This window comes from Dasypus novemcinctus, chromosome 16 (genome assembly GCF_030445035.2).
Source record: "Dasypus novemcinctus isolate mDasNov1 chromosome 16, mDasNov1.1.hap2, whole genome shotgun sequence".
Lineage (NCBI taxonomy): Eukaryota > Metazoa > Chordata > Mammalia > Cingulata > Dasypodidae > Dasypus > Dasypus novemcinctus.
The window spans coordinates 86,675,537-86,693,465 of record NC_080688.1 but is presented as its reverse complement, the minus strand read 5'-3'; the positions used below and the strand labels follow the sequence as shown (position 1 = coordinate 86,693,465).

The 17,929-nt window shown below is 37.8% G+C and overlaps 1 protein-coding gene across 1 annotated transcript in view; it reads right to left on the bottom strand.

Annotated features, from left to right (window-relative positions):
• Positions 1-17,929, bottom strand: part of DOK6 (docking protein 6) — a 492,877-nt gene that overhangs the window by 80,769 nt on the left and 394,179 nt on the right. The window contains exons 6-7 of the mRNA XM_058277882.2: positions 11,558-11,696; positions 4,073-4,190 (exon numbers count right to left, since the gene is read on the bottom strand). Coding sequence (XP_058133865.1) covers positions 4,073-4,190; positions 11,558-11,696 — 257 coding nt within the window. The remainder of the gene's footprint in view (positions 1-4,072; positions 4,191-11,557; positions 11,697-17,929) is intronic.

Below are 17,929 nucleotides of genomic sequence, written 5' to 3'. Positions count from 1 at the left end.
TATGGTCCACTATTCTAAGGAGCACAACTGAGGAAGTGAGATATAAAACAACCACACTTGAAAATGTAGTTTTCGTGAAAAGATGTAGGTGTGCATGGCGGGCGCTGAGGTTCAGCGTTTCTACTTTTACTTCTTGCTTGTTTCAGTAGTTTTATTCTGCCCTGATTCCACTTGAGTACAGCTTGAGTAGATGATGCCTGTGGTGGTTTGAAACTCTATGTACCCAGAAAGTGTGTTCTTAAAATAATCCATTCCTGTGGCTGAGGATCCATTGTAAGTAGGGTCTGTTGATGAGGTTGCTTCAGTTAACATGAGACCTACCTCAATCTGAACGGGTCTTAATCCTCTTACTGGAGTTCTTTATAAAATAATGAAGTTCAGACAAAGAGAGAAAGCCATGGAAGCAAGAAGCTTTTAAAACACAGAAGAGAAGGGAGAGCCCAGCAAACACTACCATGTATTTGGTGTGTGGCAGAGGCCCCGAGGATTGCTGGCAGCTGGTTTATTGGGAAGGAAATATTGTCTTGATGATGATTTAGATATTTTCTCGGCCTCAAACTATAAACTTGTAAGTCTTAAACTGTAAATTTGAAATAAATCCCCATTGTTTTAGCTAGTCCATTTTATGGTATTTGCTTTCAGCAGTCTAGGAAACAAAAACAATGCCCCAATAAAGAACTCTTGTCAAAAGACTCCTTGTCAAAAAAAAAAAAAAAAAAAAAAAAAAGACTCCTTGTCCTCTGCTTATTTCCACAGTCTCAACAGAACAAAAGGAGAATAGAGTAAGTCACCATTGTCAAATGATCACTAACAAGTTTCTCCTTCTCCTCTTTTTCTTACTCTCCTTTCCTCTTCTCCTCTCCCCTCCCCTTCCCTTCCCTCTTCTTCCTTTTCTTCCTTCCTTCCTTTCATTGTTTTCTTTCCTTCCTTTTTTCTTTCTTTCTTGCTCTTTCTCTTTCATCTATCATCTACCAATCATCTGTCCATCTCTCTCTCTCTCATCCATGTCTATCAGCTATCTATGTATATGTATGAGTATGATATAACAGTAAAATGACAGATATAGAACATGGTAAAAATGTGTTGCTCTAAGAAGTATACAATGCAAAAATAAATCCATAGCATAGTTGTTAGAGAAAAACTTTTTGCAAACTTGCTGAAGCAGACCAGTGATTTGGGGAATTTTGTTATTTTAACAGAGAAAGAACAAAATGTTAACTTTCCATCAGTATACAATTTGATCTTACAGCTTTTAAAACTTTACAGATAGACCCAATAAATTTTACTCAACTTTAACTACAAAAATTTCTTTTTCATGAACCTTCTACACTTTCTGTATTCATTCAGGTCATGGTTACCCTCCTTTCTTTCTTACTTCTCCTCACCCCTAAAATCAATCCTTTTACCCATTATAGCACCACTACAGAGAGTATTGCTGCTGCTTCTTTTTGGTCCTTGTCTCTTACAGCTTCTTGTCTGATTCAAAGGCCACATCATACAATCAACAGCTCAGGAATATGTGAACGGCATCTTTTTGCTACATGAATGCCAGTACAAACCTCTTCAGGACCAGAAACCAGAACCCACTGGATGGAGAAGTAGCCAGACTGAGTCGACATCCTGAATCCCCTCACCCTTCCGCGTTCTACACAGTATTCTCATTACTTACAAATAATAAAAGAGTTAGTACATTAGAGTTTCCCCCTACAAGGTTTGCAATGATCAGCAGGTCATAAGTCTGTGACTCAATTTCCCTGTGCCAACCTGCTTGGAGGCAGCCCATCTCCTCCCAAGAATGAATGAAGGAGCCATGTAACAGTGGGAGTGCAACAGGTAAGGACCTTAACCCCTTCCAGGACAAGGCTCCACTAAGGCTCCCACATTCCAAGAATACTCTACCTCCTAGCCCACTACCCCCTAGCCATACACAGCAATAATGTACTTTTACAACCCCTTATTGGTCCCAGACTGTACTCAGTCTGTAACCCCCTCCCCATGGAATAACATTTCCTCGCCTATGGATGTACTGTATAAAGTCATATCCACCACCTTCCATGGCTGAGGTCTATTCTTCAGACCCCTTCCATTGGGAGAGCTTCTCCATAAACTTCCTGCCTGCAATCATCAGTCTCCATGTCCCAGTGAGTGCCACTTCTCCAAAGATAGTGAAGTGTAATTTACATTAAATACATTCTATGCTTATTTGACTTACAGCAATTACTTTAGTAAATATATACTTTTGGTGACACTAAAACCACCACCACCACCAAAATAAAAAAAAATGTGTTAAAACCATCTGAATAACTTATTCGTGGCAATTGGTACGGTGTTTCAAGCTCTTAAGGCTGGAAAGATGCCACCAAAGAAGGTATTTCCACCAGTTATTGTTTCCATATTCTTAAACATTTGCCCTCAAGGCCTCTTTTGCAATGCTTTAATATATTTTCATGCATTCTAGCATTTTTGTTTGGATGCATATGGCATTTTTCCTGAGGTTGTGTTACCATCGCGCTCTTTTAAGCTTATCAATTTGATAGTTTTTATTTTCTCATACAAATATCCCATTGTTTTAATTTTCTTCAAGTGAATATCAATTTTTACATATTCATACATATGTTTAAACAAAAATAAGCTTACATCATGAGCATATTTTCTAATTATTTCTCATCATAGGACCAGGCGAGGTTAACTTTACAAGATCATGATGCCCGGGTAATTTCAGCAGAAGGTTGCTGGCACTGGCGGAAGGAGGCAAAGGCGTGAGAGTGACTCCCCTCTCTGATCCTTGAAATTGCCAAACCTGCCCGACTTCCCCGGCTCAGCCCTCTAATCCACATCCTGTGAAGTATTTTCTCGTATAGCTAATAAAAAACGAAGAAAAAACTACCTGTTAAATACAGGTAGTCAGTCCAGATAGCCACCAGGAGGCCTCATTTGAAACACAAAATGCAAATGGCTTCAGGAAGTGACTAAAAGAGTTCCCACTGCTTCTTCTTGCAGAACTTGTCTTTAATCACTCATTTCTTCTGCTCACACACCATTCGTCTAGGTTTGAAACCTGGCATGCAGCTAGGACTTCAACAATCCCTCACTCGATCAGTTTGCTCCTAACAGAACTCTTTCTTCTTGACACATTTAGTGTTGAGGTGCGCAGAAGCTAAGCTGTGAAAGGCGAACCTATTCTGAATTCGTAACTCCACTGAAGGGCATAATCGGCCCTTCACACACCAGAAGTTTCCTGGGTGCCCGCCACGTTCAAGTCTGTGGCGCTCACTAAACGCTGGCTGGCTTTGTGTTCTCAGCGGTGTTGGGGTAACCCAACTTTATTAACTTCCTGCGCCGTCCAGTCGAGGCCAGCTCTTAGTCAACGGCTTGTGGCCAGATATTTTATTCGAAGGAGAATTACTCATTTTAAAACAAAAGGGAAGGGGCAGAAAAAGAACCACACAGGCTGAGGTTTCTGCTGTTGGCGGTCGAATACCTGCTGTCAATCTGATTTCTCTGGTTAGCAATTCTCAGGCTAGTTAACTGACAATTTTTCATTAGGAAATCTACCTAATGAAACCAAGTATTTACACCTGGTCTCTGCTGTCCCCTCCCCAGATGTTTCCTTTGTCAAGGCTTTGAGTCAACCTTAACAATTTTGAGTAGGTTTATGTAGCTTTTTATTACAGAGCCTGAAGTCAGCCTCCGGAGCTGATATTCAATTCATTTAAGAGAAAAGATGCAAAGAAAGAAATCCTTTGTAAAACACAGCGGGAAGCAGACCTGATATTAGCTACCTTTAGCTTCTGATTATGTGCTTTGTATAATGTTTTACTCAAGTTCCTGTGCTAAGTCTGGTTCTCAGCTCACACAGGAATTTTGGAATGATTTTTACCATTAGTTTATGAAATGGGAGCTTTTAAAGAAACCACCTTAAGTCTCTGGACTCCCACTGTGACCAGTGACAGCTGATAAATTGAAATGCAGGAAAAATAAGCACCGCCAAGTGCAAAGCAATTTGCAAGACTCCTGGCCAAGGTAAAGGCAGCTAACAGAGGGACTGCTTTATTATTTTAAAGTTACTTGCCTTGCAAACTGTAGATTTCGCCAACGCTGTTCTGCCGAGTGATGTGGTGCCAGTAGGCACTCCGAGGCAGGGAGATGGATTTGGAGAGCGTCATTGGTTCAGTCAAGCTTGTCTGAAGCTGAAAGAAACAGAAAACGTGTCTTTATCTTAAATACTAAATTCGATCTGCCCTTTGAAATGTTGAGGATTAAATGTGGGTGACATTTGGCAGACTCTGAGATACCTGCCTATTCTCCCTCTAAGAATAATTGTTTTAAAGAGTAAAATGACTCATAAAAATAGGACATGAACATGTGTAGACAGGAAAGCAGGTCATTATCCAGGGCCATAGTCAAGTGTATTTTACCAGGCAAACTTAGCTGCATTTCTGTGTGCAAGAATTGTCTGCATTGTCATGCCCAATCTATCCCTCCCAGAGCTCTCTTGCTTTTCATCCGTTGTTCTTTAGACTTTGCAGCCTTGTACTGTGAGAAGGTCTAAAGTACCAAGAAGAAGCAGGCGGTGCCTCACTGGCATGATTTTTGTGACTGTCCTGGCTACCAGGACCTCATCCCAACTTTATCAACAATTTTTCTAGGTTACCTTATTGCCTTTTGCACTTTTCTTTTACTATTTTGAGACTACCTCCCATGCTAAGCATTCATGCTAGTGTGTGCTCACCTATATAAAATCCATCTGTATAAAAGACTGTTGGGACAGTAATTTCCCTTTTGCTCTGTATCTCCCTAGTAATTGCCTACAGATTTTGAAATTGTTTTAGTGCCGGAGACACAAACCTATACAATTGGGAGGGGAGACACTTTGCATTTATGAGCCATTCTTTATGTGCCTGGCAATGTGCAAACTGGTTTCATATATTATCCCATTTAATAGTCACATAAATCATCAACAAATGTGCCATTTGAATTTTACAGACAAGGGAAATGAGGCGCAGAGAGATACTATAATTTGCTCATGGCGATAAAGCCAGTGAGTGATGTGTCTGAGTCTTCCGAGCCGGTGGTGTTACCCCTCTTGACAGAAGCTCACGGTTAAATAAACGGTTGGATCCATCTTCTTCAGGGAGCAGGTGAGATGAGAACCACGCCAACCGGGTAAAGTCCTCTGGGCCAAGGCAGACAAGCGGGGCCCGGGTCCAGGGTAGAATGCTACAATCTGCTGCACCTTGCGGGCTGGCCACAGCGCTCTTACACGCAGGCTTTCCTAGCCCCAGACCCGAGAGCAGACACCAACCGCCAGCAGGCAAAGCAGTTATGCTGCCTTTTTCTAATTCGGTTTTTTCTTATCTCTAAATTGGAGTCTCTGTAACCTGGCTTGCTGGGTTACAAACAGCCTGGAAGATGATGCTTTTAGAGTGAGAAGCACAGTGTTTGTCACAGATGGGAAGCTCAGTGAAGACTGCTTCATCATTTTTGCCCCACTGCATGGGACAGATGGCATTGGCCAGAGCTGTGCGGACGCCTGTGAGGTCGAGGCATGGGGATTTGTCCGACGTGGGCTATCAAAGGAACGCCACCGAGGGCGGAGGAACATGCTTGGCTCTACCTGGATCTAAATAGAAGTTGAAAACTCAAGCATAGGAATAGGAGGAAGAGCTGGTGAGTGGGCACGGGTGGGAAAAGGCAGGAGATAGATGGGAGGCTGGTCGCAGAGTTTTTAATTGTTCATAATGTAAATTGGGAAAGGATGGCTGCAGGATTTCAGTATTTAAAAGAGCTAAGAAACGCCTTGTATTGGATGGCTGTGTTTCCTCGCATGGCCGAGACAACAGGGGCGTGGGAAGTGAAATACGCTATCCGTGAGCAGCGCTGCCGCAATACCAGTGGTCAGGAAACACACCATGGTGAGAGGTGCCAAGTACGTGACGTGTGCCAGTGTAGTGCAGCTGAGTAAGGAAATGTTGAATCCAAGGACCCTGCTAGTTGAGGGCTTTTCGCTTTATTTGTTCTTGGAAAAGCGCTCGTGAACTTGACAACCGTTTGGGAATAGAGACCCTGGAGACCTGAGCCAGTCAAGCTGGGCACTGTTTGGATGTGTTAGAACAGTCTGTGGAAGTTAGAGTGTTTATGGGCAATTGCCTTCTCACAGACTTGGCTTAATTTTCAGTGGGAGAACAACTCACACTTAATCTTCCATTTTATTCAAGATAAATGGAAAGGAATTACTAGACACCTTGCTGAGCTTGTACCAGACTAAAAAAATAAATGTTATTTAATGGAAGTTGTTGGATGTTATTTAATATTGGACTTTGCAGTATATTCCTTTCATTAAACTTGAAATAAGTGGATGTTATTATATATTTTAAACCATGTATTGATCAAAAATATTTTCAGATACTGTGAAAGAGCTGGGTATTAGAGTAACACCAGAAAGAATAACAAAAATATCTATAAATACTTCAAACACCATTCTCATCTGTAATCAGCAGTGCTCTTAAGAAGAATGTAAGTAGATGCTTTTATACAGCTACTTTTTGAATATAAGGAACATAATGAATATACATTAAAAAATTAAATTTCTTAGACATTGCAAGTCAAATTTTTGCTCTCTTTTGACTTTGTAATACAGAAATATCTAGGAATTATAGTAAAGTTTACATATTTTCCAGTGTCTACATATAATGAAAGACGGGATAAACTTTCATGGTGGTTGTAACAATTTTACTCATTTAAAAATAAAGATAAATGGTTTTTCTTTTCCCAACTATGTTATCACAATTAGTTAATAATTATTGAGCCATTATTCAAGGCCAGGTAGTATTCTAACTCTATAAAGCAGGTATTATTATTGTAGCCCCCTTTTAAGAAAAGAAATCTGAGGCACAGAGAAGTTAAGTGACTCGTTCAAGGTCACACAGCAGGTAAGTGTTCTGATAGTGTCTTTTCTAGAGTTGACCTCATTAACCACTATGATCAATTGCTTCTGGGCAGTGACAGGCACTTGTTTAACACATTTCAGGAACAGCAATGCTCACTTTCATTGAAAGCAGCCTTAATCATCTTCCCATGCAATTCTTACTTTAAGGTCTTATCTTCTAGTTTGCCCGCTACTAACCTCTATTTTTGTTTCTATTTTGCAGCACTGTGCCAAAGAGGAGATAGTCTGGTTCACGGCTTGTATGTGTATATGTTATAATTACATGTTTGTATGCTAAGTCATTTTGAATAATCTTTCAAAACCTGTTGTTTTCCTTTAAGAAACCTATCCAATACAGTTTCCTTATTAATGTTCTGTTTGAATGGGAACTGTTTTCACTTTTATGTTAGGCAGTCATTTTCATTATATATTATCAAATCTAATTTAGTCAAGTAGATGTATAAATATACATAATGCATTTTTGAAGGGACATCCACAGTATCCATTTCAAATATTAATGAAAAAAATGATATAAATAATAATGTTTTTCTATTATCGTGCGTGTTTCCAAACCACTGATTAGAAAAGTTTACATCGCCTTTTACATTCCATTTCTAGCTCCTTTGTGTATTTATGCAGAAAGGTATGTTTTCCTTTGAGTTTGTTTAAAAACCAGATTTTCTTTAGTGTTCTGAAACTGTGAACAACAGAAGTGAGTTATTTAATCAAGATCCACTTCAATGATCAACTATAATAATTTATTCTAATTGAGCTTGTGTTGGTTCATCACAGTGTCAAGTCTATAGTAAAAGAAAATGTCACCAAAATGTGAGTGGCATGTCCCACAGGGAACTGGTGTATGTCAGCTAAAAGGCTCTTGTCTTCTGATTAGTAACGGGAAAATTTCAACTATAGAACCACAAATAGTGCTTTGATGAATGATTGATTAGCAGCTATTCCTATATATTAGATATTATATAATCAATCAATAAAAAAATCACACATTTAAACTTTCACCAGAATTTCTTTAACTTCTATAAATATATGCAGAAAAGTGACTGTAAAAACTGGCTTTCTGTGTGCTGCTCCTCAGAGCATTATGCTTCCAAATTCTTCATATTTTCACAGCAGGAAAGCTAATTTTTTCATACTAATAGAGATTCCTGTATAATGTATGGCTATGAAGGATGTTTTCACTGAAAGGTAAACCAAACTGCCTAGGACAGACTCATTCTCAAGGATTCCTTATTCCCTCAGAAGTTATAAATGAGCACACGGTCATTGGTTAGAAGAGGTATTAAAATATTTTATACAATCTTGATGACATCAATTGTAAGACAAAGCATTATTTCATGTAGCACTGAGAAAGAATAAGTGCTGTTCTTTAAGGTGTAACTCACATTGACTTCAGTGATGTTAAAATGCAAAAATAAGTGCATCTTGAAATTGATGCAATATGGTAGTATTTCCCAGTTCATGCAACTATTTAGATAAAAATTATTTCATAGGCTGGTGACTGTGAATATTATGGTAAATATTATAATAAAGTATAACTCTAGAAGGACAATTCCTTTAACTTCTAGTTTCTATTTAATTTGATTTTTACATAAAGCTAGCTTCATTTTCTTTCTCTCTTCTTCCTGTATCCTCTTTTCTTTTGCCTGCCACTGAAATGAATGCATTGTTTAACACAAGTCTAATTGCCAGGGGGGCAGTGGGTAGAATGAGACAGTGCTGCTTCTTCATCAGCAATATCTTCCAGTCTTACATTATGAAAGGAAATACAATTCATCTTAACTAATTATTATTTAAAAAGAGCTGTTGTTGGAACAATAGGCGTCTTTTATTTTTAGGTTGCTGATTGTGTGAATTTGGTTTTTACTTCTTATATTTCTAGTAAGAAGATCACACAAATTAGAAGAAAGAGAAAGCAACACTTAAATATTTTCAAGGAAAGAAGTCCTCTGTGAGACTCTGTTAATTTTTTTTCTATCCACCAGAGCTTAGGAAAACTTTAGATTGGCAACTCTGGCGAGCGGCACACTTGGCAAGTGTGGCTGGTGTTTCTGACATTAACACAGTCTTGCCATCTTCCTGGCATTTCAGCAACACTGATAATATCTGCCCTTAAATTGTGCCCAGAGACTTTGCGGTGAGATGAGAAGGCAGGGATTAGCAGAGAACAGGGGCATCCCAAATGCTGTTTTTTTATTTTTAAAAAGGATACACTGTAATTCTTATTATATGATGTTTCTCTGTAGATGTGTTTTTAAATTACTTGCAAAGTCAGAAGATTAGAAATTATTATAATGACAACCCCCTTCTTTTTATTAACTTATTTTTGATCAACTCTCAGGAAAAATCTCTCCCTTCCTTCTTGCCTGTTTTGTTGTCCCGTACCTGTGAGGACTTTATAACCCCTGTAAAGCTTAAGTCACAAAACCAAATTTAAAGAGTAAGCTTCTTTCACATCATTGTGTGTGTGTCCGTGTGTGCATTCTAATCTATGGTGCCCGCCTCCAGCTTTAGACTGCCTGAGAGGGTAGCAGGTGCACTAAGACCGACCGTCTCCACCCTTGGGCAGCAATTGCTTGTTTCCACTCTCACACCTGTCTCTTAGTGCCACAGGACACAATAAACACACAACAACATCAACAGCAAATGTGAATTAAATTTTGTTCTGTAAATTTGGGGGCCCAAGTTTGTCGAAAATTCTTGAAAGGGTTTAAAAGTGTTATTACTATTTAGCCAAACTTGGGAGAAACGATTTACTGTCTTCACTATCATCGTAAATCTTACAATATTCCAAGTCACTCTTACAGATGAATCACCATAATAAGAATGAATATCTTCTTGGTGGTTTCCATGTGCCAGATCTTATTCTCAGCACTATATATATATATATATATATATATATATATATATATATAAACACAGAGAATCCTTATGACAACCCAAATAAGTTGAACTAGCCTATCTCCATATTACAGATAAAGGAAAATGAGGTACTTGTAGGTGAAATAACTCGCCCAAGATTACACAACCAGGAAGTGGTGGGGGTTGCAATTCAAACCCAGGACACAAACTGGGTGCTCACCTTTATGGCAGACAATCACACTGTAATCATCAGAGCGTTCTTAGAATTTCCTTCATGAAAATTAATTTGAATGGGCCTACCTACGACCATTTTTCTGTCTAGAAGCATTATGAGTAAAGGAGACCAACCACGTTAACTAATAGCAATGGACATCCACATTTGTCCATTTTGGTCAAAAATGAATGCGAGCAGATTGCAAACATATGTTGATAATGAATGTGCAAAGTTCAGAAATAATTTGAAATTTAATAGATTAGGGTTTTTTTCCATCTGATTGAAACAACTAGGAAAATATCTCAATTAGATAATTGTTGCAATGGCTTAAATTTACCCCATGTTTTTGGAGAAGACTAGGTCTCACCAATGCCCTGCTGGGTAAATAGTTCATTAAAAAGCAGAGGTTAGGAATGTACTTCTTCAGCCAACCCTCAAGTCACCCGTGTAGAATTTTACGAATGCTGCAGCTACCCTGTGGAGGGTCCAATGTCCTGCATAAGGCTGATGAGCACTTGTCAGCCTTAAGTACTGGCAAGGCTCCTTAAACTATATCCCAGGTAGAGAGATAAGAATGCTAAGGTGGTATTGAAAAAGCTAGAAATGCATTTAAAATAATATAAGATCATTTGTTAAACTTCTTTGTTTTCTTACATTTAAAAGAGAATTTTTGATACTTCATATCTTTTTGTAATTAATAATTATTTCTTAATAAAAACTAATACACTACCATATATGAAACTCTATAATCTTAAAGTGGATTAGAATTACAAATAATATTTTTCTGGTTGGTGACCCACATCTATTTCCCAAAGCACCACTTATCTTCCTACAGATGACATTGAATGCATCTCTATAAATCCTTCAGAAAGAGAGTATATTCATTTCTTAACGTTATAACCAGTAATAATCCCACTGCTCTTCAAAAGAGTTAGGAGTAAAGCTTATACATTTTTCAACCAGTTATAAATTTTACTATCTCAGAAATTTTACTAAATTGTTTCTTAGGTTGGCCTTGAAACTGGGGGATAGTTTCAGGACAGGATATAGACAAAGTATTCTGATGCTTGACAGAGTATAAGCTCCTGCAAGCATTTTATTATTGGCTCTGAAATAAAAATAAAGAAAAGTAGACGTTTCAGAGAACCTAGGAAACATGAACGGAAGTGTGGAATGTTTTCTGGTAGTAACGTACTTTTCCTAGTTATTTTAAGTCCACTTTCGAATCTCGGATCCTCCAATGAAATATGTGGAGATACCCAGAGAACTCTGCTTCTTGTTTCCTTCAAATGCCCCCCGCTCTCCGGATAACCATGGAAACCGGTCAGAGGTAGACACATGGAGTGCAGGCTTGTAGTTAGTGGCCACAAATAACTGCCTTTGTGGTCACCGAGTCAGGGGTTGAAAAGGGGGGGGAGGGGCCTTGCAGGCGGGTGGACACGATGAGCTAACTGGATGGACCCACCCAGGCAGGCTGTGCACCACACCCCAGGGACATTCATTTCCAAGCTGACAGGTGACCGAGGAAGGAGCCTTACCCGGGCCTTCTGCTCCATTTCTAGCATTAATCTTTCATGTTGCTCAGCTATGGCCAGTGTCGCAGAATGGACCTTCTGATAGATCATTTCTCCTTCCCTTGTCTGAAAAGTGAATAGTCCTTCTCCTGTGTCACACATTCTGTGAGAATAGAGATAGGGAAAGAGATGGGTCTTCATCTGTTCAACGAGGAGACAGTTTTCCATGTACAAGATGCCCTTGCCCTTGTGTTACCAAACAATGCATTTAAATGGTAGATGAGGATGGAATAAGGGCAGAACATCCATTATATTTTGCTTTTTTAAAGATGAAGTGTTCCCAAGAGTGTCCAGGGTTAGGTAAAGGTCATTTAGGTTATTGTGGTGCATGTCTTTTCACTATTTAAATATAAGTAAATAATTGTTTTCTTTACAGATTTTTACGTTGGTGATATGGAAGCTGTATCACCTCTGATTTGAAAGCTCTTGAGATTTAAAGAACTTAAAGAATAATCCCTAATTTTACACTCTGGGATAAGTGGGAACCGAAGGGAAGAACTATAGAGCTTGTAGTTGATGGATTTGTATATCTAGGCTGATGCTTTTATTTAAATTGAATAACCCTTACGTAAATTTTGACATATACTTGGGAACAACATGGCATATAGGAGAGACTCTTTCTGGATATAAGGATACTTATTTTGGATGTTGGCCCACCACTTACCAGCAGTGTCACTTTGGGCAAGTTGTTCCTCTTGCCTGAACCTCCTTCCCTCATCTCTAAAATAAGAATAATAATGGTACTTGTCCCTTAAGATGTTAATGAAGGTTAAAAGACTTGATACACAAAATATTTACAGTGTTGCTAAGCACGTATTAAGTACTCAAACATTAGCTGTTACTATGTACACTAGGTGCAAATTTGGAATTTGGAAATAACCTAAATATCTACCATAGAGAAATGGTTGGATTAATCATAGCAATTTCAACTGATGGGTTATTATACAGCTATTACTATGTCATTTAAGAAAGCATATAATATTAAAAAAATCTTAGTATGTAAAATCAAGAGGAAAAAAGTTAGAAAACAATTTTTTTCAATTATATAATTATAATTATCTTCTTAAAACATAATTTTTTTAGTGGAATAAAACCAGTGACAAGTCATTAGTCCATAGGATTATAGGTCAACTTTATTAACACACATTGAGTCTAAAGTGAAAAATAAAATGGCCTGAATTAATATTTTAAGCCAGCTTATATCAATATGATGTAATATGCAGGTACTGGATAATTAATTTCTGTATTGTGTAGCTTTTCATGTTACATAACATCAAAAGATTTGCACAAAATGGTCATGAGGCCAAATGATTTTTTCAAGCACCAAAAAGATTTTGGATTCTTCTCTATGTTTCTCCAAGGAGTTTTCAGCAGAAAAGAGAAGTCTCAAGAGGCTTCAGACATTACAGAGACGGCAGCTGAGATCCCTCAGGGCCCAATAGAGCCAGCACTTAGCTCCTGTGAAAGAGATCTTAATAAAATTCACCCAGCGTGAAATGGAAAGGCTGGGGGAAAAATGAAGAGTTTTCACAGAGTGAAACAAATGAGCTCTCTCTGTTGATTCAGAGAAGTAGAGAAAGCCAGTTATGGCAGCAGCAGAAAAACCACACAAAAGTGAGTACATTCTGAGACTGAGTTTTGCTCATTGTCATCTGAAAAGCACTGCTTATTAGCCTTTGGAGATGAGGTGGCAAAGATGCAAGCTGCTACTTCATAGTCAGTCACTGAGATGTACAGGCCTAATGCTTGTCCATTTCTGGGACTTGACTCTGCCTAGTGGGGTAATTTGGAAGCTTGCTGATGGCTTTTTATCTTCAGTTTCTGAAATAAAAAATATAGTGAACTTCAGCCTTTGGTCAAGAAACAAAGAATTAAAAAAAATGCCCTCATAAAACAAAAAATGCTCTCATAAAACAAAAAATTTTAGGTACAAATTGCTCTTTCTACAATATCTGTACCAGTGCACTAAAGAGAAGCCGAAAGTGAAAATTCTCCAATAACATTGACTCACATTTATGACTTTTGTCAGCAATGTTGGTAAAAACAGCTTTAGATTCCCCTGCTTATTGTTGAGAACATGTTCTTTGGGGCTGTTAGGGTTCAGATATGGAGACAATTTTGTAGGCATAAGTCTGTACCAAAGAAGATGATCTTTCCCCTTATCATGTTTATAGTTTTAGAAGCGCTGGTCTATAGAAATCTTTCTGAAGGCACACAAGGCTACCATTTCATTACAGCAGGATGGGAGATGACATGGAGCAAAAACTGAAGACAAATTAGAATCCATATCTGTGCAGCTAATTTAAGATTGCAACATAGGAAACTGAAGTTTAGAAAGGACAAAATACAACAAAAATAATCTTTTCCAAAACTTGGCAAGAGTGGAAGCAGAGGTGCTAGCTTATTTGAAGAGTGTTTTTATAAGTTGATCCTAACAGTGTGATGGGAAACTCTGGTTTCTGCCCCGCAGAGCAGGGAAGGGGTGGAGTCTGAGCAGCTGAGGTCACTGTCCTGGCTGCATGCCTAGGGACGGACCTCTAGTAAACAGCAGCGCGTGGGTGACGTTCCGTGGTCAGCAGGACAGGTGCTGTCACTCACAGATGGGGAGAAGTAAGCATGCCCCGTGGGACTCCACTGTAAAGGGGTGCCTGAACCTTGTGCTTGGTTTCTCCTGGACTTTGCCCTGTACCTTTTAATCGTAGCCTTTCACTTACTAAACTGTAACCATGAGTGTAACTTTCCTGAGTCCTGTGCAACATTCTAACCAAGCACCAAGCCCGAGGAGGTCTTTAGGACCTTCCAACACACACAGCCACCACACGGTGGGAGGTCGTTATATACAACAGGAATCTAAGCTAGTCTTTCCCAGTTATGACTGTTTTTCAAATTCCATATCTCCAGGGAGCTAACAAAGTATCCTCTTTCTTTATTCTACCTCACCAATCACAGAATTGCACGAAATGCCAGCATTGTCAGTCTTGTCTTTGTTGTATTCTAATAAATAAGCAATAAGTATCATTCATATGAATAGATGCATCCCAATAAAGAAGAAATTTACTCACTGAGCCTGAGACCCTGACCAGGCAGTCAGTCACTGCCTCCCATCTTACAGAAAACAGTTCAGGAATTTGCTCATGGTCATTAAAACGTAAGCAACTGAGTTGGGATATGAATTTAGGTGCTGCAATTCTGTAAGGTAAGTGTTGGAAACTGAGGCACCTGTGCTGTCTCCATGGCTACGCTTGCAACCTAAGGAATGTGATAATTAAGAGTTCCAGGCAGATAGAATAAAGCTGTTAAAGGCTGAAAGAAAAGATGAGCACATACTCGTATAGTAAATAGAACACTTAGACTTTGTATCTTGTGATAAGATTTTTTTGAGTTCCTTAGTAATGCTAATAGTTAACGGCACGTTGCTGTTTGTTGTCGTGTAGGCTATATGTTGCTGCTTGTTGTTACGTAGACTGGGGTATATAGAGAGCCCCTTGTAAACAATAAAGTTGTCTGATGAGTCTCTACTCGCAGACCCCCTGATCCCAGCTCTCTCATTCTCTCTTTCTTGTTCTTTCTTTCTCTTTCTTTCACTCTCCTTTTTCTTTCATTCCCGATACCCTTCGGGTCCAAATCTCCAACAGGTAAGTTCATTATTACTAAACCAGATAATCAGATAATCAGATTGCACATACTCAAGATGCAAAGCAGAAAAGTTGCATAACTCTATGAGATTTTTTTTTTTTAATTCTATAGTAGAAAGAAAGCACTGGACAGGGTTTGGGATGAAAAATATCAAAGCATCTCTCCCTCCCTCCTGCTGTTCCCTTTTTGTGAAGTCGCGTCTGCAGGACACACTCTGCAGTGAATGGCACATTAAAGTAAGTCAATCAGGCAACAAACTCCTGAGCTAGAATCAAACCCTCCTTGCACTCCCAACTTCATGTCAAGTCCTTGGTAGGGAGGCAGGCATAGGAGAATCTTTCCGTTGGCCTCAAACTCCTACGGCATATGGCGTCTATTCTTGGCTGATTTCACTGTGTGCTGCCTGGAGGCAGCAGGACCCTCACTTGCAAGGAAATCTGTTTTTGTTTTTGTACAGGCTTTGCTGCAAATTAACTGTGTGAAATGACATTTTGATCCTCTATAAAATAAAGTTTTTCTATGAAGGAATTGTTCTAGATTATCTCCACAGTATGGATTAGTCCCAGAATTCTAAAATTCCTTCACTTACGTACTCAGTGATAGAAAAAAATACCATCATATTGATGAAACTCTCTCCACCTTTGTATATGCATTTATATGATTTTCACTTTATTTTATTCTATTCTGTTTATTTTTCCTTACTTTCAAGTTTTCTTTTCTTCCAACTCAATGAAAAAGCCAATTTATTCTCCCTGAAACTGGCTGAACAGTAACTGGATAAATATATATATAAGATGCTCTTCTGTTTACCTTAAGTTATGCCTCAAAAATTCAGAATTGAAAAACTTACCATATGAAAATGTAAAGGTAAATCACTAGACTTTAGTCGCTATTTAATTACCTATATGCGCTGTCAAAATTACTACTGTTTTCATTATTATTATACTACTACCATTGCATGCTTATGAGGATTTGTGGGGAAGTATTTAAAAAGGCTTACAGCTAATTTTATATCCATCCTGCATACTTATCTCCCAGGGGCTTTATTATAAAAATATTGGATACTCCTTGAGAATTAGGAGGTTTTAACATCCTTAACTCTCAGTGTCAATCACAGAAAGCACCCACAGCACCCCGTAAATGTTTGTTGACCTTAAGACTTAAGAAGTTATCAATATGATGGCTACCTGAAGGGTCGTGATTTATAGTTCCTGACAGGGAAAGAAAGGCAAAACAAAAAAGACAAGAGAAAAACAAGTTTTGAAGCACGCGACCATGGTATTTAGTGTATTCTCCTGAAAAAGAGTAGATAAAATAGTCAAAAAGAAAACAGACCTGATATGTTCCTAGATATCCAGATTATGTTCACTTGTTCCATTTTTAAATCATTTGCAGGGGGCTGTGTATAGATCAGATGAAATAGCTGCTGATATATAACCAAACCAATTTTTCTGGGGAAGAACTGATAACAAAGCAAGGCAAGCAAAAGCTTAAATTCTGTCAGTCAGAAATGACACTTCCCTTTTAAAGTGATTTGCCAGGTTATGGTTGGGGGATTTTTACAGCATTTAACAGGTGAGTTAATTATATGAAGTCACAGAATTAGACAAGAAAATTATGCTTTTCTTCTTTGAGAGGAACCTAAAAACATGGTCATTATATTCCCTCAGGGCAAAAGAGCTTTGTGATCAGAGTTTAAAATTATATTTTTATTTTCTTTTTCTCTAACCATAGCGAATTAAGGTAATTTTTAATTAACATGAATGATACCTTCTGTGCCTCAACAGATTTTATGAGAAAGCATTTAAATTATAGCCAAAACATAAAAGACATTTAATAGTATATAAGATTTTACATAGATTATATCTTGCTTTTTCTTCTTAGGGTACATTATTCATTCTTTAACATTTTTTTAGATACCAACCATGTTTGGGTATTGTATCAGATTCTGGATTTTCATTTATGACTATATTACTTTTTACAATGCAAGGTACAATAATTCTAAATTCACATTTTAAAAAGAAATGACTAACATTGTTTCATGAATTGCATTTGCCCTCATTACATATATTTATCTTTTTGATTTAAGTACTCATTAAGTAAGTAGAGATGATATGAAATATATAACATATTATGGAGAGTAAGAACGTTTGAATTGGTTGTCCTTATTGAGTTAAATTTTCTCTAAATTTTTAGTTGATAGATCATTGATAAACGGTAAAATTTTCAGTCTTTTATTGCTTTTTACCAGTAAATTGGCACAACAGAAATCATTTTAAGACCCTGAGGGTAAATGCTGACTTGATAGTATTAAAGATGTAGGTGTAAGACAAAACTATAGCACTTTAAATGGCTTTAAAAGCAAAATAAAAATTCATTGCTGTGGTGAAAAAAAGAACCTACTTCGCTTTTTAAAAATTTAGAGAATTTCAATTGTAATTACCTACATTTCTTATAATTTCAAATGTCATTATTCCAGGCTAGTAAATTTTAAACCTTAACTTTTAAACTTCATTTAACAGTATATTCCTTTAGAATACATAATTGAAAGAGTTGGTGAATAGATTATTTGAATCAGCTTCAAAATATGAGATAAGAATTAATACTTCCCCATCATAAGTAAAAATACCAATTATTTTATCCTATCCTTTGATATCTTTGACATTTTTAGACATAAGGTTCTAGCACTCATTATAGCTC